This window comes from Wyeomyia smithii, chromosome 1, assembly GCF_029784165.1.
Source record: "Wyeomyia smithii strain HCP4-BCI-WySm-NY-G18 chromosome 1, ASM2978416v1, whole genome shotgun sequence".
In the NCBI taxonomy this organism is placed as follows: Eukaryota; Metazoa; Arthropoda; class Insecta; order Diptera; family Culicidae; genus Wyeomyia; species Wyeomyia smithii.
Window position 1 is genome coordinate 136,917,592 of NC_073694.1, and position 25,414 is coordinate 136,943,005.

The 25,414-nt window shown below is 37.4% G+C and overlaps 1 protein-coding gene across 5 annotated transcripts in view; it reads right to left on the minus strand.

The window, feature by feature from the left end:
• LOC129728434 (oxysterol-binding protein-related protein 8) overlaps window positions 1-25,414 on the minus strand; it is a 73,541-nt gene that overhangs the window by 25,240 nt on the left and 22,887 nt on the right. For 3 of the 5 annotated variants that reach the window (XM_055686880.1, XM_055686877.1, XM_055686898.1), the window contains exon 2: window positions 18,025-18,135. The exons of the other annotated variants lie outside the window; for them this stretch is intronic. In XM_055686880.1, the coding sequence (XP_055542855.1) occupies window positions 18,025-18,135 (111 nt within the window). The remainder of the gene's footprint in view (window positions 1-18,024; window positions 18,136-25,414) is intronic. 5 annotated transcript variants of the gene reach the window in all.

Below are 25,414 nucleotides of genomic sequence, written 5' to 3' on the forward strand. Positions count from 1 at the left end.
TGTCATAGCCTTGTGATGCGGAGAAATTGTTTGTTTCAGTTACAAAACGGAAAAAATATGCTATCAGTACAGATGACATCATTAAACCAAACCCGAAACATTTCTACATTGTGACTGATTCCTTGTGGAAACATGGTGTGGCGTTAAAAAAAAGCACAGAAATGTGTGAGGTGTGACCCGGTTCAGCGACCCGTACGAAACAGCTATGCAGTATACTGCCCATAATCGCATATCAGTCCCAGCTTCATTTTCATCATGTTGACAAAACAGCGCGTTAAGGTAATTTTCTTCCTTAAGTTATTTCAGCTGTTGAGCGTGGTTCATTCCCATATTTTCGACATAATATGATGAGATAGATATTTACCATAACTTTTCTAGAAGAACGACAAAAATGCAGGTGGGACTGGTATGCGATTATGGGCAGTATAGAACGGAACGAAGATGAACTTGATTTTTTCTCACAAACAAATTAATCTTAGATATTATACATATATATTACACGAAGTAATTTACAAATGTCAAGTGTACATTTTACTGCAAATTGTTGTACATTCATCAGATTTACCGACTGATATCTTCAATTACCGGGCAAATGATTGAATCGGTTGACACGCATTTTGAGAGCAACAGCGACAGATGTTCTTAGTTTCTCAACATCTAGGCCAAGATTATAATTCAACATACGATTAAATGTAACAGTCGGTTCCCTCCCCAACAATCTTGTGCAACTCAACTGTCTGATGGTGGTAGAAAGCTATTTCGTGCCCCCTCATTGTCACAGTTTGGCGTGCAACAACTATGAATTGCTTCTGCAGGTTACTCCATCAAACAGACACCGGTAGTAACAAAAAAATCTATATTAACCTGCAATGCATTCAAGAGAAATTGTGAAACTATCATATACTTCCGGATCCTTAACTGTTTGTTGTCACGAACTTCCTCGTACCCATCACTCGGTCTTAAACGCTCTAAAGACACAATTTTCCAGTTGCCACATCAGTTCACCAACAACAATGAAAGCAGAACACTTTCCGGCCTACAAGAATGGAGTGGGGCGTAAAAAGTTGTGTTGGTGACTATTCAATCAGTCTAGCGATCAAGGATATTTTTGTTATTTTACTGAGGCTCTCAAATATATCAGAGTATGTCAAATTTTTTTTTGTAACATTTTTTTTAAATTGAAAATAAACAAATTGTCTTTTTTAAAACATCGTTAAAGTAAAATTAAATAAAATAAAGGTTTCTGCGTTCAATTGAATCGTAAGCTACATTGAACAAATGATGATGCGGCATGTTGCACCTTATCTGTGCTGCTGCAGAATGAACATTTGCGGAAAACTGTCGCATTATTTACTGTCACAATATGAGTGCGGGGCTGATTTTTCAAAGAGAGTTTGTTGAGCTGATTTTTCAAAGAGAGTTAGTTGGGCAAATGAAACATGCATTTCTGCATCCCGTTGTAAAACGGGTTGGCGCATAAGCAGTTTTGTTATCTTTTTAACTAGGGTATTGGTACCGTTTGTCTGCGCTAGAAGATTTACTAACGTAAAAAACTGGTATAATCCGAACGATGCTATTATTGAAAATTTGTTCAAAGTGTTATGTCTGTTAGTCTGTGGTTATACTATGCAGCATGTCTGCTAGCTAAAAAATCCGACTGTCTCCTATCTCGAAGAATATGGTTATTATATGCTTTATGACTTGAAATAGCAACGAATATTATTAATTAGAACTGAAATATGATTATTGAAGTTTGGTTTTTTTTACCATCGTACAAAGTGGTACAAAGGATTTTTTGCAAGATGAGAACAACTGCATGGCGGGGGGTCTAGCTTAGTTGATAACATCTCCGCCAACCACGCTGGTGGCCTGGGTTCGTATCCCTACGCCGACATGGGTGTCGATGGTTGTGGGGTGGCGTGACCATCCTAACTAGTCTAGATTTAATTGAGGCGAAAAATCTCTAGGATCACGCCTTCCACTACATGGCCGTTGGCGCCGGTCCGTTAATCAACGGGTCGTAAGTGAGGGTCCTGGAATTTTGTATGGGAATTTAGGGAATTTTTTATGAAATGTATTACCTTATCTCCTAACAGGTCTCGAGGTACGATGCTGGCCTAACAAGCCAGTCATCGTATGTCCGAGTCACGGCTCGGGAGAGCTCTTTGGTGTCAGTAGGATCGTGGCGCTAGCCGAACAATTGTCCTGTACACTAACAGTTACCTCCTTAAAAATTGCAGACCAGACGTCAAAAGGCAAAGATGCAAACTGCTAAAAATAGGTTCGGGGTGGTTGAAATAGTGTCCCTCGATAGAATACATTAACTGATTACTGTTAAAGTTCGCTATATTAATTTTACAATCTGAGAACAAGTGCTGACAGACAGAAAGGTAGTAATCAAATTTATATGTCTATGTTTGTATTTCACCTTAAACATTTTGAGTATTTCGTCTCAATACACAGCAGGTTCCATAAGCTGCTTAAAATAGGTTCCATACCCTACAATCAAAGTGAATGTATAAATTCACTGTAAAATATTCTAAAATACATGAGAAACTAGAAAAAGTCGTGAAAAATATCCCTAGAACTATAATGTTTTAAAAATAATGAGTTAACACCATTTGTTCAAGATATTTCTTCATATGATGACTTTTCTTTGCAATTTCACTCACTACACCGAAAAATGTGTTTTCCAAATAAAATATTTTCAAATCGATGAAATTCACAGAAAATTTACATATAACTATTTATTCTTCAATATACGGAAACGAATCACCCAAAACCATTGACACCTAACTTCCAAATGAATAAACCGCACCAGAGCGATTTACAAAACCGAGAAAATAGACACGGATAACGACAACAGCTCACCATAGCAACATTTTGCAGCCGAGGTACCGAACAGCAAAATGAAAAGTCACCTGATTGAAACTCACCGCGACACCAGCCCGTGGAGGTTTCACAGTTCAAAGGTTTTCACCTACTTCACCATGAGGTGGGTGTACGGTAAATACAGCCCGCATACTAGTGCCGCAAGCCGATTATTTCATTTGAGAATCACCGAGCCGGAATCACTGAAAACCATCCTATCCTGTATGATGATGGAAACAAAAATTCCCTTCTAGTATAGCGACGGGTGGGCTGATTCGATTACTACACACTAGAGCGTCAGAGGGTTTGTTATCGTTATCATTCCAAAAAGCACCTTCATCCTTTTATCAAAATTATCTGGGAAAATGAGAACTTCGGGGATCTTTTCAACAATCTACCGAAGACCCGCATATTTGAGTGCAATTGTCATATGTCAGCATTATTTTAACATTGAGCAATTTTCAAAGACTGTGTAAGATTGATTGTCTGGCCTGGCGTGTAAATCTGTGGCAGAAACCACATTTATTTATCGGGTTAAGGGGTAATATCTACCAAATGCTCAAAAACAAGGCTTTTTTCATGATCTTTTTTACAGGACATTTGAAATGTAAGGTATATATATATATAATATATCATTGGATCTAGCAACACTTGCAGAAAAGAAAAAATATTTTTATTGCTATTTTTGTTACAAAATGGCGGCTGTGCAGCGATTGCCGTGAACCGCTTTTTTTAAAAGTTGTTCCGCGGCGAGCAGTAGAAGTCGTGCCCAACGCCACCTATAACCAAAACAAATTTTTTTTCATTATCTACATAAGTGTCGCTAGTATTATATTTTTAGAATTTTGGAAAATGGCAACGGTTTGAAAAAAAGTTATGTTTCAAGAAAAAAAATCGACTTTAATTGTTTATAACTTTTGTTGTTGTTAATCAATCGCCAAAATCGTGTGTATTTCACTAGATAATCTAATGGAGAAACTACAGTTAAAATTTCAAGTCAATCGGATGTAAACTTTTTCAGTTCTACTGCTCGCCGATTTTGAAAACATGGGTTTGAGAAAAACGCGTTTAAAGTTTCAAAATGCTATAAATCTTATGAAGCCCCTAATAATTTTTTTACTTTCAGTCAGCTATCCCTGCGCCGTGAAGTTGTCTTTCCTGGGTTTTATTTTCCTCTTCTTCCTTTTTGTCATCTGATGTATGGCTGCGCCTAGCCTCTCTCGCGATATCAGACATGCGATGCTCAGCGACTATGACACAGTTGGCGCCCGATCCCACGCAAAACTCAAACTTGTCACTCATATTTAAGTACTTTTGAATATAACTCACAGTTAAAAAGTATAGAAAAACTCAAACAAAGAATGTACACAACGAGAACGGCTGATCGACTAAACAAAGGGAAATTGTGAGTAAACACGTTCTGTAGAGACGCTATAACGGTCGAAACTTGATGCAGAGACCTCTATACTTCAAATTTGAAACACGATAACGATCATAGGTAGCTTCTGCTAGTTTACAAAGCCTCGAAATCAAAATTAAAACGAGCATCGCCAAATTAAACGAAAAATGTGATTTTGAAGTATAAAAGTTGTTCGGTAAAAATTGACTTAAACGAACTTTGAGTTTAGATCTGTAGGGTAGGGAACATATTTTAAGCAGCTTTAGGAACCGCCTGTGTATTCAGACGAAATACTCGAAATGTGTTGGGTGAAACTCAAACAGTAGTATATCAATCTGTTCTCTATCGTTTTCTCTGTCAGAACTTGTTTTCAGGTTGTAAAACTAAGTTAGCAAACTTTAGCAATCATCAATCAAAGTTACCAATCGAGGGACACTATTCCAATCACCCCGAACCTATTTTAAGCAGTTTTCATCTGTTTTGCAGGCGTTTTTTTTCAGCACCCGAAGTGGCTCCTGAATGGCTGCAATATAGGTCGATTTGTTTCAATTGCAATTGTTTACAGATTTCCTTGTGATCAACGGTATTTCTTATATTCGTAAGATAGCTAGACAATCAAAGTTTTCGTTTCCATCATTGAAATTGTCGATATTGATCAAAATGCAGGAGTTTGAGGCCTGTTTTCTTCGACTGATTAAAATAGGCGCTACTGCTTAAGCCGTTCCCTACCCTATTGGGCGATGTAAATTTTGATTCCTGGATAGTTTTAGCATGATTTAGACCAATAAAACAAAAATGGCGAAAAAAATATTTTGGGAAGGTATTGATGATAACAAATATTCTTTATTGATTTTGTGCCAGGTATCAATGTTCTGCAAGCATTTTTTTTCACGTTTGAGCCCATTGTAGTGTAGAACGAACAGTAAAAAACTCGTCTGTTAAAAGCACAATACAAGCCCGCGTCGTGAAAATCCGGTTAAAGAAAAATCCCAGTTCAGATCCGGTCCGTAATTGAAAAAATGTTTGAAACTTAACTTTTAGGTTAAAATTTGTTTTACATTTCTTCATCCATTTTTCATCAAAAGTTTTGGAATAATGTCCAGTTTCCACAAAAATAATTTTAGGGGAAAATTTCATCTTTTTTTTATTTAACGTATAAAAACGGAAGAATTTATGTAGGTAGTCATCATAAGCTTTTCGATTTAAATAATTTCTGACATAATGTACAGGGTGTTCAATGAGTTCAAATACACTTTAAAATTGTGTTAAAAATGAAATTACAAGATAATCTTTACTGAGTCAATTTTTATCGAGACAATGTTTATTGAGAACCTTAACGACATATTAGCTTGGAACACAATCCCTTTGTGCTGTATGATGAGCTTGAGACGTTTTTCAAAGGAATCGTACGCGGCATTTCGTCCCAGATGTTGGAAATGAACTTTTTAAATTAGTTCATAATATTCACTTTATGTTCGCTCTGCTCAGCCAGCATGTACGACTATACAAAAAAATCCAAAGGTCCGGGAAGCTGGGAGATCCAGAATCTTACTGAGAAAATCAGTCAAATTCTGCCAAAACGAAGCCGCCAGGATCTCGCACGTTCCTTGGCCAAGCCCGTCTTCCAGTACTGACGGGTGGTGGTATAGATGAAATTACGCTTCACTCCGTGGGATTTTGGCCACCGGAATATAATATTAGTGACATTATACGGGAATTCCAATTTGTACTCTGTTGAAATTCGACCCCAAGAAAACCCTGAAGCAAGATGGAAATAATATACAAAAACCTGTTTCTACACCCTGGCAACCGTTTTAGATTTTGACGTAAGACTACGTCTTTGTTTTCTAAACTGGGTTATTCTCTGTAAAAGTGGAGATGAAACCAGCCAGATTTTTGGTTCATGAATTCCCAAAGTCCGATTGAGCTAAAATTTTGAGAAGAAGAAACTTTTGAGCCCTGCCGCTAAACATATTCGAAGGTTAAATTTTTCCCATACATCCCATCGGTACCCTACTTAACAACTTGTAAAAGCTATGAGAATTTTATAAACCAAACTTTTTTTGTGTCGGAGCAAGAGTTACAATATATACATATTACAAGCCAAATCATAAAAGTCTCTGCTCAAACTACTGAACAACTTGTAAAAGCTATGAGGATTTTATAAACCAACATTTTTTATGTTAGAGCAAGAGTTACAATATATACATATTACATGCATAATTATCAAAGTCTCTGCTCAAAATCGAATTTCACAGTTCAATTTGCATTATTGCATTATTCTATAATAATATAATATTTAACGTGAGTTTCAATGGCATAAGTGTGCAAGACAAACTAAAATATAAACTCTGTTGAACTTTTAATATTATCTCGTTATCCAACCTTCATGTAATGTAGAAGTGACTGGAGATATAGTTAAGCGAATCACAATGTTGAAAAGTCGACTCCAGAAGTACAATGCTAACGCGAAGGGCTTTCAATGGATAGGGAAATTATATAAGGTTTGAAATTTAAATTCTGCAGCAGATGTTGCGTTCACATCACGTTTGCAATCGCAATGCAATCCACGACAACGATCATTTTTAAAATAGGTCATTTCCATGCTATATACATACCTCAGCTCCTCTGTTACACGCTCTTCACCATCTTGGTAGGAAAATAGAAGACACGTTTAATTTACACCACGGAATGTATGCGGCAGGCAGCTGGGAATGTTTCGGAAACTTTTCACCCAAGTAGCAATCATTGAATTGCAGTATTGAGGTGAATTCATGATACTGTAAATAATGGTAGCAATGAATCAAATAAAGTCAACAATTTAATTTAGTCAAAATTATGGTGATGCATGGCTCATTATTGGAATAGCATGTCATTAGTATAGATGTGTGAATTTCAATTCGATGTTATCTTCCGCTCCGCAGTTTATCTATTGGTATCTATTTTCAAAAGATTACACCCCCACTCTGCAAAGCTGTGTTGTGTTCTACTCGTGGGAGCTCTCCTCTAACTATCCCTCTCTTTTCACCAATACCACCATTTGCTGCATTTTATCTTGAAAATTCTATTATCCGTCACTACCATTATTGAGTCACTTGTCAATTCTGTAACAGCGCTTGAGCGCTCGATAATTTGCGTACGGTATAAAATAGAACTAGGTAATATGGCGTCGGAAGCCACAGGCTGGCGCCGCTGGATCCCGCAGAGCGCTGAACAATTCGTCTGTATCGATCTTTCGGTAAGTTATTGAATAATAAATTATCTTATCGCATGAGGCACGGAACGGAAAATTGAACGGAGGCATAAGTACATGATGGCCCCTATTCAGGAAGCTGGAAAGACATCGATATCATTTATACTTTTAATTAGTGTCACACCAAGAAAGTACCCAACGCAATCAATTCAGGTGATATCTTGTGGCATTATGGTATACAAATCACGTAACACAAAAGAAAGGTAAAGTTTAAACCCCCCTTTCCTACCTGAAGTTATGTTACGCTATACTTGCTATACGCAAAAAACATATTTCGGTTCCTGCCTAGATAGACTGTGGAGAAATAGTGAAAACCCTCCCCCCCTACTTTTTTTATATCTAAAAAATAAAGGAATTCAGATTTGTAAAAATAAGATTCTTTGATTTTTTTTTCTGTGGCAAGCTGAACCACTTGAACTGTAGGAAGCTGAACCACACGATCATTGGTAGTAAATCTGTTGTAGTATAGATGTATATTTTTTTCTTCAAAGACACAATTACTGCGAAAAATAAGCGAACTGGAAATGTGATACAGATTTGGAAAAATATACCGTATCCCGTCGGGATGCCGTATATTTTTCTAAATCTGTATCACGTTTCCAGTTCGCTTATTTTTCGCTCTTTTTACTTCACATTCTGTCTGCTTAATGAACTTGCGTGTTAACGGGAAAAAGCCGTTGTTAAAAATAGAAATTTAGTTCGAAAAAGACTCAATTACTGTCTACAACTTTGCCGAAGACATGATACCAATCAAACAAACCGTTCAGGTTTTAATTCTTTTTCTTCGTTGTGGTAACGTTTGCGCTAAAAAATGGACAAAAATCGCCGATTTTTTATGGGCTTACACGCACTGATGAAACTGCGCATGCAGCATCAATCATATTGCCCCATGAGTCAGCAGAAAAAATTGATAGCTCTATTAGTCGAACTCTAACCGTGATGGCGAAAACAGCGAAGCTTCTCCGTTCAGAAGTGTGCGCGTTCAAAGAACGGCGCCCTGTCGCGTCGAAAATGGACATCGTGCGGCAGTTAGTGGACACCGGATACGCCCGTTCCGGCATCTTCAACATCTTGTTACTATTGGACAACAATGAGAGCATTTAAAGAAAACCCGGTTCCAGACGACCGACGACCCTGAGTGACAAGAAGCTCCAAAGGATGCTGAAGAGGAAGACCGAGGGCGAAGTGGCTACATCGCTGCGTGCGCTTGGCCGAGAGGTCGGTGCAACCGGCCAAAGAGTGAAAAAGTGCCTGGCGAACATGGACATGCATATCAGAAAGCAGCGGTCCCGTTCACTAGTCTCGGAGCTGCAGGCAATGACGCAGCGGCAGCGCCTGAATAAGATGGTCAAATCGATTTTCCCGGCAAATCACGACGGTGGTGATGGATGACAAGACCTGTCTCACCCTGGATGGCAACGACGGGCAGAGCAATTTGTATTTTACTTCATCCACGAAGGAAGTAAGCACCAAGGTGAAGTTTCTTTCACACACCAAGTTCCCCAAGAAGGTGCTGCTGTGGCTGACAATCAGCGAGAAGGAGATGTTAAAGCTGCTCTTCTTTTGCTCCGGACTGATCGTGAACGGGGAAATTTATAGTACGAAGTGCCTGCCGGAAGTTGCGTCGTTCATCAAGAAATGCCATAAGCCCGAAGACGCGGTGTTTTGGATAGATCTGGCGTCGGCTCACTATTCGAAGTGATCGCTTGAGTAGTTGGAGCGGCTGAATATCGATGTGGTACCCAAGTTGGCGAACCCGCCCAACGTCCCCAAGTTGCGTCCCATCGAGGATTTCTGGCAAGCCTGAAGCGTAAGATCTACTTCAACAATTTTGTCGCAAAAACTGAAGCGGAATTGATAAATGAAACGAAGAAAGAATTAAAAGACATGCCTATACGCAAGTTTTCGTCCACCATTGACGAATGTACCGGTTAACTGCCGGAAGGTCGCACGCAAGATCGTAGAATTTTTTTGCGAGTAAGTAAACATGATTACCTTCCATGGGAAATTTGTACAACTCAGTTATCTGTTTTAGTTTTTTTTAATCACCATCCGGAGAAAGTCAATTTTTATAACGCCATCGTTAATTAACTACTAAAATTTAAACTTTTTTGCTTTCCATTTCTCCATGATTGGATAGCCATCATTGTTCAGCTAACCGTTTGTAGTTTTTATTTAAAATGTTTTCAAAAATGCGCTGTTTAAGTTTTTTTTAACTTTCTTACTCTTGAAACTTTTATTTCACAGTGTATGTTTTTTTATCAAAAGAGTTTATTTGACACGCCACTGAGCCAAATACATACGGTGTATATTTTTTTGGAAAGACAAATGAATTATCTACAATTTTGACGAAGAGGTCACAAACAAATCGTTCTGGCTGTTAAATTATTTGCAATCTTCAATGGTGCTTATAAAATCCTATTACGGGACTCACGTAAGTGAGAAAAACGTCGCAAAGTGTTATCTTCCGTGAAATCTGGGCTGGGTTATTATGAGTGTCATATGAGTTAAGTGAAAACGGAAAAAGCGACGTTTCGCGTGGAATTATTTCCCGACCATTTTGAATGGTGAAATGATTTCACGGAGATGGGAAACGTTTAAAAATCGATTGATTTGTGATCTAATGATAATATATATCAGATTTATTTTCCAGTAACAAGACGAATCATTTTTTTGTTTGAAAATAATCGACTCTCTGGGACTTATAAATTTTTGAGCTGCGGCCAATGGAACGTAAGGGAAAAATTGACCTTCGAATTTCGTTTAGCGGTAGGGCTCAAAAGTTTCCTCTCGTCGAAAAATGTCCTCATACAAAATTTCACCTCAATCGACATTCCAGGACTTAAAAATTTTTAAGCTGGGAAACTCTCACATTTCACTTGTCCTACTCTCAATTTCACTTCACTGGCAATCTCACTTAACGGAGGTAATTCTTTTCACCTCACTTGAGGTGGAATAGGGAATAGGTCTCAAAAAGTAAAGTGAGCGTGAGAGTGAAATATATTTCACCGTGAAGTGACTCCCGTAATAAGCACCAATATCATTTTCACATGAACCTTTTTCAAAAATCTATCGGGATTTCAAACAAATTACTAATAGCATAAAATGACACCTTCAGACTATAAGAATATCTGTCGACCAAAACAAAAATAATAATTAAAAAAATCCTGAAATTGGGATATTCTTTTTAAATCACTCTTCCGAGTTTTTGTTTTATGAAAAACCATCACAGCGATTAGGTACTATGATGATGATTGTTTAAAATAATTTGTAAGCTGCAGGAAAATTTTCTTGCATTTGTTATATGATTGTGAAAATTTCCGACAAACAGTTGCCACCATGGCATCTTCAGATTTGTTGTGTGACCTGATGATAAAACAAATCAAAATTATGCATGAAATGAAAATTTTAATTAATTTTACCAACACAACAATTTTGACTGTTAGCGAGCAATTCCAATAGTTTCCCAGGAGTCGTGGTGGCTCTCAGTTCGAGTGACTTTGGTTTTGTTCTCTGTGCGTTTTTTTTTTATTTTGTTTTGATGATTTGATATATTTAATTCCTGATTTGATTTATTTCAATAAATTTAAAATACATTGTAAACACGCCCATTTTGTAAGCTTCTGGCTGATTAGTGCTGGAAAGCCAACTTTTGTGATTACCCAAAAAAAATAATTAACTGATATAGAACATTTAAGGTTTCAAACACAACTTCTGACTGATGAGTCTACAAGAAGCTAAGTCTCTAATTTGTGCCTTTATTCATATTATTTCTTTCACTCAAACTTGTTTCGAATTCCAGTTTGTAAGCGGGCTGATAATTTTAACTGTTTTCGCCAGTTAATGGCTCTATTGACCCAGAAGACATTAGTTTATATTTATCTATGGTGTCTGCAAAATACATTAGACCAGAGAAAGAAGGATGATTATACACAATTTGTTGAATGGACGACTCTATTATGTAATTTTACAAAACAACACTAACTCATCGCTCATTAGCAAATCTCTAGTTTAAGCAAGCAAGCATGAGACATCCGTATGACATAACATTACAAGGTCGCTAATTGCAACATCATTTTCTGCCTTTGGCATTCATCAGAATAAACGATGACAAAAATAGCAACTGGTTTTCACACAGCTAGAACCAACTGTTGCAATATGGTTGGTCTTTGTTATCTGGAGGCAGGCTACACAGACATACGTCTTTCAGCTGAAACTGCTTAAAAACAAACACCGCAGTACCTGCCAGAAGAACACATGAGTACTACCTGGAAATGGCTAGTGACAAGAGGTCATAGCACACTAAATTCCCGGTCCGGAAAACGGCGGACGTGTCTTTGAAGCGCGCTGCACCAAGCGCAACAGGTTATTCCCTCTTAACCTAGATAGCAAATCAATACTTGGGTATAGGGATTCATATTAGGGTTGAAAAAGAGAGCTACGCAGAGGATTCTTCAATGTTACAAGTTACAATAGTTTACGAAGATGTATATATGAACATGAAATAAACTATTAATTCATTATTTGTACAAAGCTCAAAGGCTATTAACAAACCTGCTTGACTCACAACGACATACCGAACTAGTAAACTTTTCGTCTTGCACAAAACACAGCAAGCTCATACACAGTTTAGGACGACTTTTACTAGAATCGCAAACAGTCCGAACCAACGTCCAAAAAGAAGCAGAAAAAACGTTACATTACATTAATACAGCAGAGTCACAAAATGCGTCATCTTCTGCTTCAGTTCAGACGGAAAGAGGACTTAGGTATATATGTAACTATTCACTTGAATAAAAGCCTGAAAATCGCTTGACGTCAGAGCTCACCGAGGTAAAAAACCCTGGGGGGTGTCTATTTTTACGTATCCCAAAATGACACATTATCATATTATATAATTGACAAAAGCATATAAAAAAAAATTCTCCAGACCAGTAACAAAACACTTTCTGGTTTCGAAGGTATATGAACAAAAATATGTAACACCCGCTGAACGTATAATGAGCCCTGTTGTAAAAGAATTAATAGCGCACATGTTTTCGGCGAACCGGTATGTAAACATATAGTTTGGCAAATTAATAAGTCTCAGTTTACCCGGCATGTTAATGTATTGTTATTGTAGTTCGGAGAAATGTTTACCAAATTTAGCATGAAAAGATGCATTATTTTGACCTTTCACTGGGTTTTATGACGATTCGCAGAGGCGCGTAAAAATGTTTGTAGAGTTTCTGATAGGTACAACTTCTGAATTATTCATACAATCTTCTTGCTATCAAAGAGTGAATTGTGTAATAGTGAAAACACAATTCAAAGAACATGTTTTGGAATAACCATTAGAATCATAACACCAAAAAAGTTGAAAATGCTCGAAAACTCAACCTTTAAAAAAATATTTGAAAAAAAGGCAATGAGAAATGGAAAGATGTTATGAGCAGTGAGAGCTCTACGATAATGTTTATTATAAATATTTTTAGAACTCTACGATAACCATAATTTTTTTTTTCGGGTGTGTTTCTCTAGATCGACCAACATACATCAGTGAACAAACCTTTGATGCAAACAAAACCGACAAACAAAGGTAGGGTAAATATGTATAAAACGCCCCCCCGGGGCATAACGCCCCAGTCCATTTATTCGGAAACACACAAAAAATAAGACATGAGACTATTGGGAATCCGTAGCGGGTCATAGGACCAACCTTCTGTGCAAGTTTGATAATTGTCACTAGCAGCAAAAAAATAAACAAAAATCAATTTTGATCTGAGCTGCTTCAGATCTAATTTCTTGCAGCGTTTCCGTAACGTTTTTTCACTAATGTATAAAGTTTATTACCTAGTTTTTGTACTTATATATCTCAAACGAACCTCTAAGCAGCTGTATCTAGTGAAGAAACGATAATAATTGTATAATTTGCTTAAGTATTCAATGGTTTCTGCTACACTACAGCTCCCGGGCAGCGAAGGAAAAAAATCACCTCTAGCGATTAATGAATACATATAAAACTAGCCTAGGATGCGTTGAAATCGTCGTCAGTATGCGAAAAACAAAGTATCGGTGCTGGTGCACTCTTTTTGCTTTCCTCTTTACGATATATTTCTATTCATTAGTGTACACCACAATACGTGGTTCTCAATGTGCACAACTCGGTATATGAAGTTATTCGTCTCTGTTACAGAGAGCGATCAAAACTTGTCATATCCTTATTCTATTGACTCATGAATATGATTTTTTGTCAGAAAAAGAAAGAAAATGACAGTGTATGCTCTCCTACTCTCGCTTAAACTCAACCGCTGCCGAAGTAGTTCCTTCCCCCACACATTCCCTCTCACCGCACCACACCTCTGCTGCTGTTCAGGCGACATGATTTTCTCCTGTTGCTATCCTTTCTTCCCGTAACTACCGGCCTATGGAGAGACAAACGCAACGATCGAATCGCTTCTCAGAGCTGATGCAGTCTAGTCATGAGTTTGTTTTCTCCCAGAAACCTATGCACCCTATCATCATTTCATTTTGGGTTGAGAGGATTCGAGTTTAGTCGCGGCCCGTACACTTCGTGAAGTGCACATATGATGAATAAACGACGATTGAATCATATTCGTTTCGTTTCCATCACTGCTCCCGGGTAATATGCCCCACCGCTAGCCCGGCTGATTTGTTCATTGCTTTAGCGTTTGCTTCTGAGACTTCAAGCGCTGTTTCACTTCGCATGCTAAGCTGGCATATGAAGCTACTGCATGGGGCATATTATACTGCATCTGGGGCGTTTTGCCCCGGTAGATTGGAAAGCTTGAAATTTAGTCATATTTTTTAATAAAATTATGGCATTTTTGGGTAACAGTAATAACAAAACAAAATAATAGCAGTGCATTACCAACTAAATAGTGTATCCAACTGCATGAAAGATTTGTTGTTTGTGATAAACAAAGCTACAGTATTGACGATGTTCCTTAGGGGGCGCGTATTATACCTGTTTACCCTACATTGAGTTGAGAATGATAATAGCAAGCAACATTTTGTTAAACAATGAATAATCTATTTGACTGTCAACACTTGCGACTCAGAAAGAAAGGGGAATTTGCTCAAACGATCGTTTCTCTCTTCCGATAATTATCGTCTAGTGATTGTTTTTTTTTTTACACTTCGATTCTATACCAAAACTCGACGTAAAATAAACCTGTCTTATAGGTTCCTAACAATGCTACATTAAGTTTGTGCATTTATGGCCAAATCTGCGCTTTTCTGCTAACCCTTTTCAAATGAGCCTAAAAGCATTCTGACAACGAGATGCGCCCACCTTCATTTCGTCTTGTTTTTATTTTTCTTTCAGTTGCACCTCTTTGAATGCGCCTGTATTTTGAAAACATTGTTGATCCGCCCTTCACTGTCGCCTATTTACGAAATATTTCGCAAATATTTCAAAACAATGAAAAGGACCTAGTTCCAAAGTATCTTTTGTTTTGGGTAAACTGTTTTGTCGCCCTCTACTAAAAACTCCATGAATTTTGTCAGTCTTTCAGAAACCAATGGTGTAATAAAACGATTTGTTTACATTTTGTTAGTTGCGCCCTAATCGCGAATCACTCCATGATATCAAAATTTTATGATTTTTTCATATGCATGTTTGAAACGTGAATATCTTTCGAATAACACGATTAGTCCTCATAGCTAAATATGTTATTGATGAGTTATTATTTTGTTATGCTCTCCTGCCCGGGTTGCTTCGCAGCCAACTGTACAGTACAGTTGCAGGGATAGTAGCGCTACGATCTTGCTGATACCAACAGTCACTCTCGAGCCGAGACTCGAACCGACGATGACTGGCTTGTTAGGCCAGCAACGTACCTCAAGACTAACTGGAAGATGATTTGATTTGACTATTTCAATTTAATTTCGAATCTCTACGCTGACACTAAATTAATTTAATTTTTTTCGATAGAACAATTTCTGATGTTGTCTTGGACTAGATTCCTAGAGTTTACAAGCGAAAAAACTCTTCAATGAAATGAACTCCAATAGATTCAATCCTTCGAGGTATAAATAGAGAATAATTTGTAATCATTGTTAGAATTATATTTACTCAATTTGATTTAGCTAGGTTTAGCCTTTTTTTTTTTCACGGCCAAAACTATGATTCGATTTCGCACCTTTTCATAATATTTTCTGAACGCATCATGAACGTTTTACCATTACCACGTACAAATGATAATCATTTGACGAACAGCGATTAGCGGAAATTTCGCTTATCTAAGCGTAGCGTTCATCGTTCTGCGATTAATGGTGCTCAACTGTTCTATTGTGTTATTAGCAATAAGTTGTGTCAAATTTGTGGTAAGCGATGCCCGCCCACTATCTACAAGTGGCTTTTAGAATTTATTGAATTTTCATTTAAAAAAATTAGGTCAAATTCGATGACTTCTTTTTCCAGAATACAAAGAAACTGCAAGGCCTCCAAATAAATTGTATTTTTCCAAAATACAAAGAAACTGCAAGGCCTCCAAATATTAGTAAAAAATTATATAACTTTTCGAAATCACAATTAAAAAACTGTTCTCAAGAATGATTTGAATCGTCATCTGTTGTTTTTTCAAAGCAAGCCGTTTAGGTTATTTTATGAAATAATGTGGGATAATTTAAAAGCAATTTCCATCATGAAAATGCACGAAATTAAACATTTATCCACACAAAAAGCAATGATCCAATCAAATCAGTTCATTCAATTCGCTTATCACAAGTTTCTATACTCAAGCAGTACACGCTCTCCACCATCAATTCAAATCAATTTCCAATTACCGTCGCACGTCAACTGGGATTCAACTTCGACGATGAAGCCATTTCTCCATGCATGCTAAATTGCCAAATGTGGAGGAAACCCGTGCCTGTCGTTATTAGTGACAAGCGACAATTCTCTCTTACATTCCGTGTCACACATTCGAGGAAATGGTTTCACACAGTCTCAACGCAACAGGTATGCTGTTACTCTGATCTGATGTTACGCCATTTTAAGCATATATTCACGTATTCAGTGCATTTTAGATCTCGCAAATAAATCGTAAATTTAATTTCACATCACTGAATCTACGAAGTAACAAAGTTCTTGACTAACGGGTCTTGCGGGTTTTCTTTTGTTGCACAAGGAACAAATATGCGAAAAGCTTGTGAAAAGATTTTTTTGAGACACAATCTGCTCGAGACATTTGAATGGTAATGCTCCCCACAGGACAAAGCTGAGACTATGTCCATTCTACGCGATGGCTCTTCCACCAGAGAATTCCTATGGAAGGGTGTCATATTTACAGGAAGCATATTTTTGTGACGTTTTTTATCCTGGATTAAAGCATTGTACTACCTATTGTGTCGGTTCACGATCAGCCTAAAAATTGTTAGGCCGTATTCGTCAGGTCTGGTGGTGTCTTTTGCTAAGCAAAATATACAGCTTTATTTTGAAGAAATTCAAATAAATCGGCTGATATGTCGCTGAGTAATATTTTTTTGGGAAGGGATGTTTGATTTTCATCGCGCAACTATACATGGACTGTTAATTTCACCGGTTTATTTCAACAGCCAAAACATAAAAAATTGATTGAAAAATGATTGAGTTCAAAATAGAAAAGGTGAGCCAACGTCCAAAAACGGAGTTTTGACAATTACTTCAAATTTTAGGGGCATTTTCAGAAGTTCTTGCATTTGTACTATTCTCTTGGAAATTGGACGCTTGCTGTCATGATACTTTTTTAGGAAAAAAAAGTTTTTCGAAAACCCGCGACGGCTGATTCTCCTGAGGGTTCTAAATGAAATGTAGAAAGCTATATTTTAGAATGATGGAGACTTTGGCGATGTCTTATTTTTAAAATAAAGTTGTTCTCCATACATACCATGTCTAGAAAATTTGCCAAAATCAAGTCAAACTCAGGCGGCATGGCTAACATAAATGTCTGGAATTGTACTGGCAGCATATCCCATGCTGTGTTAGAAAATCGACTATTTACTACGTTCTAATGTGTTACTCAACTATTGTTTTGATTATTCAATTGTTTTATTGCTACTACAGTATACATAAATAGAGTATCTATCAAACAATTGAAAACAAACAGTACAACTCTAAAATACTCAAACAAAAAAAAGGCAAGCGATCAATTTTTATTCCTTTCAATCGACCATTTAGCATTGTAAGGCAAATTGTTAAAATTACCCGATTTCTTTCTGAAGAACGCCAATTAAATTCTCTTTCTTTTCAGCCAATTTTTATGTTTCAATAAAATTATTTCAGGCAGTTAAAATGAACAAAAATTTGGAGGTTCAGACAAATTAACTACACATTATCGACAACACCAATATTTTTTTAGAAAAAAAGTTATTGGAAAACTGATATACATCGTCATCAGTACTCAGACTTCGAATCGTCGACACAAAAAAGCACCATTAAACGAAGAAACAATTACCCGTTATCTACTGGAACCAACAAAAAAAATTAAGGGTGGACCAACAAGCAAAGAAAATTCACCTGGCGATGCTGGTCCAGGGCTAAGGCTGAGACTCTCCGACGAAGGCAGCTTCGGTAGTGGAACTTGCAGCGATGTCCGTCGGGATTTCTTCTCTTCGGCGGAACGGGGATCTGCTCTCCGAGGTGGGTAGTTTGTTCATACATATCACAATGTATACATCAAATCAGTGTCGGTGCCATTTCGCCATTGAGGTAGATTGCGTGCACCGAAATTAAAACCACGGATAGAAAAAAGAAACAGAAAGCACAAAATCATGCCATTATAGAGAGTGTTTTGAAGTTTAGATGGCCGTTGATATAGTACAAACTAAAAGGAAATAATAAAACAACGATTAGTCTGATATACTAAGGTTAAATATTTGTTGTCCTATAAACTATGAACTACCCACCCAACCAACAAAAAAAAAACAACGGCGAAATAGTAGATAACTTTTTATTCTTTTTCTTTTAAATTATACCACTAAAAATAAGAATGAACCCCGATCTAGGATTTGCCACATTTGATTCATTTCGACTTCCGTTTCGTTCCGACTTATTAGGGGCCATCCACATTCCACGTGGACAGCCTTGGTGGGGGGGGGGGGGTTCACGGAGCAGTTGTCCACGGAGGGGGAGGGGGGGCTCAATATCGTTAAAAATCTGTCCACGTGGAATGTGGATGGCCTCTCACTTATTCTTCTTGAATGTGATTTTGCAAAACTAAAAGTTCGAATTGGCAGAGTAACAAATAAGTGGAGAAATGCAACGCTAAATATCAAAATGACTGGACGTAACGGCTTCTGATCCGAATTACCCTTACCACATAGAATATTTCATTAATCATCTTTTTCGCCTCAAATAAGCTTTCCAGAACATTATATTCTATAACTGGTTTTTTCTTAAGACAAAATGATAAATTACAAATTACGAATTTGATCAAAATGGCGTCAAAGTAATGTTTTTTAGTGGTCTATAGTGTATGTTCGTATGTGTTAATTTTGGGAAAAAAATCGAAGAAATAAACGAAAATGCTGCAGAGATTATCAGATAGCAGGTTTCATGGCAGTATACCATCTGTTTATGATACACAGTCTCCGTAGTCAACTGTCTGATGTACAGGACAATTTCGGGGCTGGCTATCGCTACGATCCTACTGACACTGACAGTCTCCTCTCAGGTCGAGACTCCAATCTACGTCGACTGGCTTGTTAGGCATCGTACCTCGAGAGCAACTGAAAGGTTTCTCGGTACCAGGTCAGACAGTTTTTTTTTCTGATTGGATATTCAAATCTGTATAATCTTGTTTGACAAATAATAAAGTTCGTACGAGATAGGCCAGAACACTCCGGTAGACAAATTAATTGTTGTTTCCTTTTTCGTCAGAAAAAAAGACTAAAAGTAAATGTTGTTATTTAAAATACAGATCAATTCATACTTTGGCTCTTTCGCTTTTATAAGAAAAATAAAAGATTTACGAACCTTCAGTGAAAACGTCATAGTATTTTTAGCTTTAGTTTTCAGTTTTAATATTCTATTCATTTTGTTACTAGGTGAGTTTGTTTGTAACTCAAGTATTTTATAACAAATTATCAATGAATTATTTTGTGTGACTAATCATAAATGTTTTTTTTTATTAGTAAATAATGAGTATGTGTGTCCAATCACAAATGGTGACTTCTCAACACTGTTAGAAACTTGGAATTTTATATGTTAGGATTTGTTTGCTTTCGCAATTAGGACTTATCATTCGTAGGGATTTAAACCTACTTGTCAGAAAAGGGGAAGTAAACTTACAACTAACTTAATTGCTAACTTATTGGCTATAAAGAGAGCTCATCGTAGCAATTGAGGATTGCAACGATTTTTGTCGAAAATTGATGTCCCTTAAGCTGGAAGTACAAAGTCAGCAGAACAAAGAGTTAATAGCATGAAAATTTAGTGCTCATTCGATGCTCATTTAATGCCATATCGCCGAATTTAATACTCCATCACTTCTTTGAAAAATGCATTTGTTTGCTAGCTTAAGAAAATAGCTAGCAGACAATATACGAAATTAGCATTTTCAGTCACAAAACAGTTCTATAACGATCAAAAACATTTAATGCTCATTAAATGCTCTTGGAAACCTGATTTTCATGATAATTTTATTGATTTTGTATAAATTTTTCAATAATATTATAATAATATGATGATATATGAACAGCTTCAATTTTTTCGAACATGTTCCTCTGAAAACAATCAGAATCCTTTTGATACGATTAGATACCAAATCAATGCTCCCATCTGCGAGCAGTTCCAATAACTTGGTGCATTTTTCATTGAATATATTTTTTTCAAGAATATTGTTCTGCTAGCTTAAGAAAGAAGTTAGCAGAACATAAGCCAGAAACAGCATTTTTAAGCAATAAACTGTTGTAGAATGGTCATAATAATTTGATGCTCATTTAATGCTCTTGAAAAAACCTGATTTTCATGATAATTTCATTGATTTTGTATAAATTTTTCAAAAATATGATATTATTTGTATAGCTTTAATTTTTGACAAACATTTTCCACTTAAAACAATCAGAATCCTTTTGATACGATTAGATACTAATTAAATGCTTCCATATACGAGCAGTTTCAATAACTTAGGTGCATTTTTCATTAAATGATTTTTTTTTTCAAAAATATTGTTCTGCTAGCTTAAGAAAAAAGTTAGCAGAACATTGGCCAAAAACAGCATTTTCAAGCAATAAACTGTTGTAGAATGGTGATAATAATTTAATGCTCATTAAATGCTCTTGAAAAAACCTGATTTTCATGATAATTTCATTGATTTTGTATTAATTTTCTAAAATTATAATATTATTTGTATAGCTTTAATTTTTACAAACATTTTCCTCTGAAAACAATCAGAATCCTTTTGATACGATTAGATACCAAATAAATGCTTCCATATACGAGCAGTTTCAATAGCTTAAAAAATTTAATTGAATTAAAATTAAAATTAAATTTAAAAAATGTAATTTAATTTATTGAGATTTGTTTGCTGTCTCAATTAGGATTTATCATTCGTAGGGAGTTAAACCTACTTATCAAAAAAGAATATATACTTACAACTAACTTAATTCTAAACTTATTGACTAAAAAGAGTGCTCATCGTAGCAATTTAGAATTGCAATGATTTTTGTCGAAAATTGTTAATAATTTTATTTGACATAGCTTCATGTTTCAACACCAGTAAGTCTCTGTTATTCGAGTGTACCAAACCAAGACGCTTCAAAATCATTTTCAGAATTTTATTCCGAACCTGTTATCTGTGCAAAAGAGTAAAAAATGGACGGCACAGCGGTACAGCTTGGAGAATTTTGTTTTGATTGAGAAATTGAATTTTGTTTAAATTGCCTTGCCTTAACAATTGCTAGACGGACAGGGCATTAATAAATTTTTTTCATATGGTTGCCGTTACAATTCGCACAGCGAAAATTTATTCTCTCTTTCACAGGACATATGGCCTTTTTGTGAGAAGAGTCTCCCCAAATGAGGCATTTTTGGTCCAAGTAACAGATTTTTGAACCATGGCCATAACGTTGGCAAATTCGCAATTGGGCTTTTCTCCTCCCCCAAACTTTCTATATAACTCCCACTTTACCTGAACATTATGGATAGCATGTGGTTTGTCAAAAAATTCAAAATTGTTAACCTCAGTGCGGTTAGCAAAGTAAAGCCTGGGTGCTACATTCCGATTCGGAAATTGACATTCTGCTTACTATACAAAGACTTCGCAGCCGACTGTTTTAGTGTTGCGTGGCTAGCGCTACGATCCTACAGACACTAACAGTCTCTCCCAAACCGAGACTCGAACTTACGACGACTGGCTTGTTAGGCCAGCATCGTACGACGAGACCATCTGGGAGATAAGTCCGGTTAAAATGAATTAAATAATTAACAAGGGAAATTCCAGCTCTCTGACTTTTCTCGCCCGATTTTCGTTTCATTAGATATGCCAATTAATTCTGTTGGGGTAAGTTTGATGATCGGTGGTTGAGCGGTTTGACCGTTGGTGAGACCTTTCAAGACAACCTCGACCGGCTTGACGTTCTTGATGTCATAGGTTAAAAATTTGTATATCTTATCAGTTTAATACTGAACAAGACGATTATGGCCTTCAATTGACTCAGCTAATAAGCATAAGCAGTTGATAAAACAAGTGACCAAATAGTACCCAACAAATCGAAAAAAGACAGTTCGTGCTCGTCTTCCAGCCAGAACAGACACAAGTGCTCTTGATCGCGAGAACAATACGCTTTCGATACCCTTTTGTTTGATTAAGATTGCCGTACGTTGCTATATTTGCTATTATTTTGCAGTGGTTTGCCTGCCGCGTGTTAGGCTAATGACATACTGAGGCGTCAAAGGAAGCGAAGCGATGAGCGTTTGAGAAGCGGAATAAACAGAAGCGTTGGGTGAAGCTTCCTATGACATACTGGAGCGAGCGTCGCCAATGCGTTGTATTGTCATATTCCTAGATTTCAGTGGCGGTTTTGTTTGAAGGAAATATGAATTCGTCCAATGGAGATTTTTTTGCTTCTTCAAGCACGGTAAATTACGTTTTTAGTAAACATAGAGATTTTTTTATGAAATAAAATAATATTACTGAAGGGAGTTGCGCTACAGGCGTAGTAAAAAATATAAGAAATTATTCTGAATTTTAAACCCGTTGACCCCGAGCAACATTCAACTAGTTTACAATATCTATTAGGATTTAAAAAACCCATGTGAGCACAGCTAGTTACTCAGCGGCTTGCACTTTCGCGACCAAAGAAGTTCAGCATGCTAGATTCCTGACCATTCGAATCAATACTCAACATCAATCAAAAATACCAGTGTTGTTTTTCCGACGGCCTGAAAACTTTTCCCGATAGTACTTTCTATCCTACTTTTTTTCTTTTTTAAGATTTAATACCAAAATAAAGCAAATATAAAGCACCTGGCGATATCAGGTTTAGTCTGAACATGGTATTACTACACTAACATTTTCTAAACATTTTGACATTTTCTAAACGAAAATGTATTTTATTTGCTTTTTTTCAATTACCAAACCAAAACAAAGCAAATATAAAGCACCTGGCGATGAAAAATTTAGTCTGAATATGGTAGTACCGCGTACCTATACGCGCGTCAAAACACTACTCGTTCTGTATCGCCGCCTTTACCGACGCGTCTTTGCCGCTCCAGTATGACCGGGTTGAGCGTTTCATATAGACGTTCGAAGAAGTGGCTCAGACGCCTTTACGACGCTTTTTGCTTCGCTTCGTTTGACGCCTCAGTATGTCAGTAGCCTTACTGATGGAAGTGAACAACATTCCAAAAATGCGTGGAGATACTGTCTGTGTCGATTTTCGAGTATGCCCGATACGACCACCGATTGAAAAGGTAGAAAAACTCCTAGAGACAGAATGAAATTGGATTTCAGTCTGTGCAAGGCTATACAGATGCACCATGTACGGCATTGTATCCTGATAACATTTCACGGTGGACGTGAAATAGCTGAACAATTTGTGAAACAGAACAGCTTTAAACACGCTATCTCCCATCAACAAACTCGATACACCATCCCAGTGCACATTGAAGACGATGCCATCGAAGTTCGAGTGCACGATTTGCCGATTCATGTCGAATCAAACGCGATTTGTAAGCAAATGGCAGCATATGGAGAGGTCGTATCTACCAGATACGACAAGTGGAAGAACTTTTTTGGTGGTGTTTACAGCGGTGTACGTATTTTACGAATGCGCTTACACCGACCAATCCTGAGCAAGCTCTTCAAAATTTTAGAAATAAAAAAATGGTACACTAAGGTCGCTTTTTACGCGGTTGTTTTTACGCGTTTTTTTTTACGTGGATTCCGGATTTTACACGGGTTTTTTACGCGGATTTCGAAATTTACGCGTTTTTTCACGCGGATTCCGGAATTTACGCGTTTTTTTTTCAGCACGTATCCCCCACAGAAAAAGCGACTTTAGTGTGTTTTGAAAAACAGAAATAAATACTAGTCTTTAGTGATTGTTACATCAAGGCATTCAGTGAAAAGTTGTCCTTGACATCAGAGTGGAAAATTTGATTATTTTTTGTTCAACCTCGAATATAAATAGATGTTCTTTACTAAAAGCTCTTAAGTTCATGAGCGGGGCCTAGTGTGGTTGGTAACCTCTCCGCCAACCACGCTCGACGCCTGGGTTCGAATCCCACCGCCGACATAGGTGTCGATGGTTGTGAGGTGGCGTGATCCACTCACAACCAACTAAACTGGTCTAGATTCAATCCTAGCCGACACCGGGAGATTTTCTGAGGCGAAAAATCTCTGGGATCACGCCTTCCATCGCATGAGGAAGTAAAGCCAATGGCGCCGGTCCGTTAATAAACGGGTCGTGAGTTAGGGTCCTGGGTGGAGTCGCCTCCCTGGGCGTCGGTGATTGGCACAACAACAGTGGCGGAACTAGACCGACGGAAAATAAGCGAGAATAAAAAAAAAAGCTCTTAAGTTCATTTAAACCCTTGGACATATTATTTTGGCGACGAGGATCTCAAGAATCCACGAACATGGCAGAAGATAGAGTTGATCAGCAGCCGCAACCGGGAATTCAAGATATTATTCACAAGATGGCCCAAGTTTTACAGCGGATAGCGGTCCAGCAGCAGCAGCGTCAGTATCAAACCCCGGAGTAGATTCTGGAGTTCCTCTCTTCGAACATCATCGAGTTTGTCTTCGACGACGAAAACGGAGTTACGTTCGGACGTTGTTATTGAACCGCTACCAGGACCTCTTCGAGAATGAATCAGGCCAGCTGAATGATGCGGCGAAGGTACGTTTACTTCTGCGGAAGCTGGACACCCATTCGCACAGCCGCTATCTCAACTACATCCTGTCAAAGCTTCCCAAGGACGTGAAGATTGAAGACACAGTCTCAATTGATTGAAGTCTCAATAAAATCTTCGGGCATCAAACGTCAAACGTTCCGGAAGCGGTTCATGTGTCTTTTCACGATTGTTGTTGACTATCTGCCGATGAACACTCAGCAAGCAGAGAGCACTCAACCGCTGTTCAAATATTGTTGACCTCAGCCAGGTTTTCACCCGACGTAATGTGCTGAACGAGCGTTCAATCGTGTATGTTTCCATGGTAGAGCAAATGCAATTTTAACTGCTTTCTCAGTCGCAGGGAAGAAAGAACGGTCTTTAGCTAGCAGGTCTATAAGATCCAACTCTTCCAAGGTCTGCTCTCATACTGCTGCAATGATAATACAAAACTTCCACCTCTCCAACAAAATTGTCAACTTCATAAAAAATAACGAAATTTTTGGTTTTGCGCTTGAACTCTTCCTACGACATGCGTATTGCGTTAGCGGGATGCAGCAAGGACAACGCG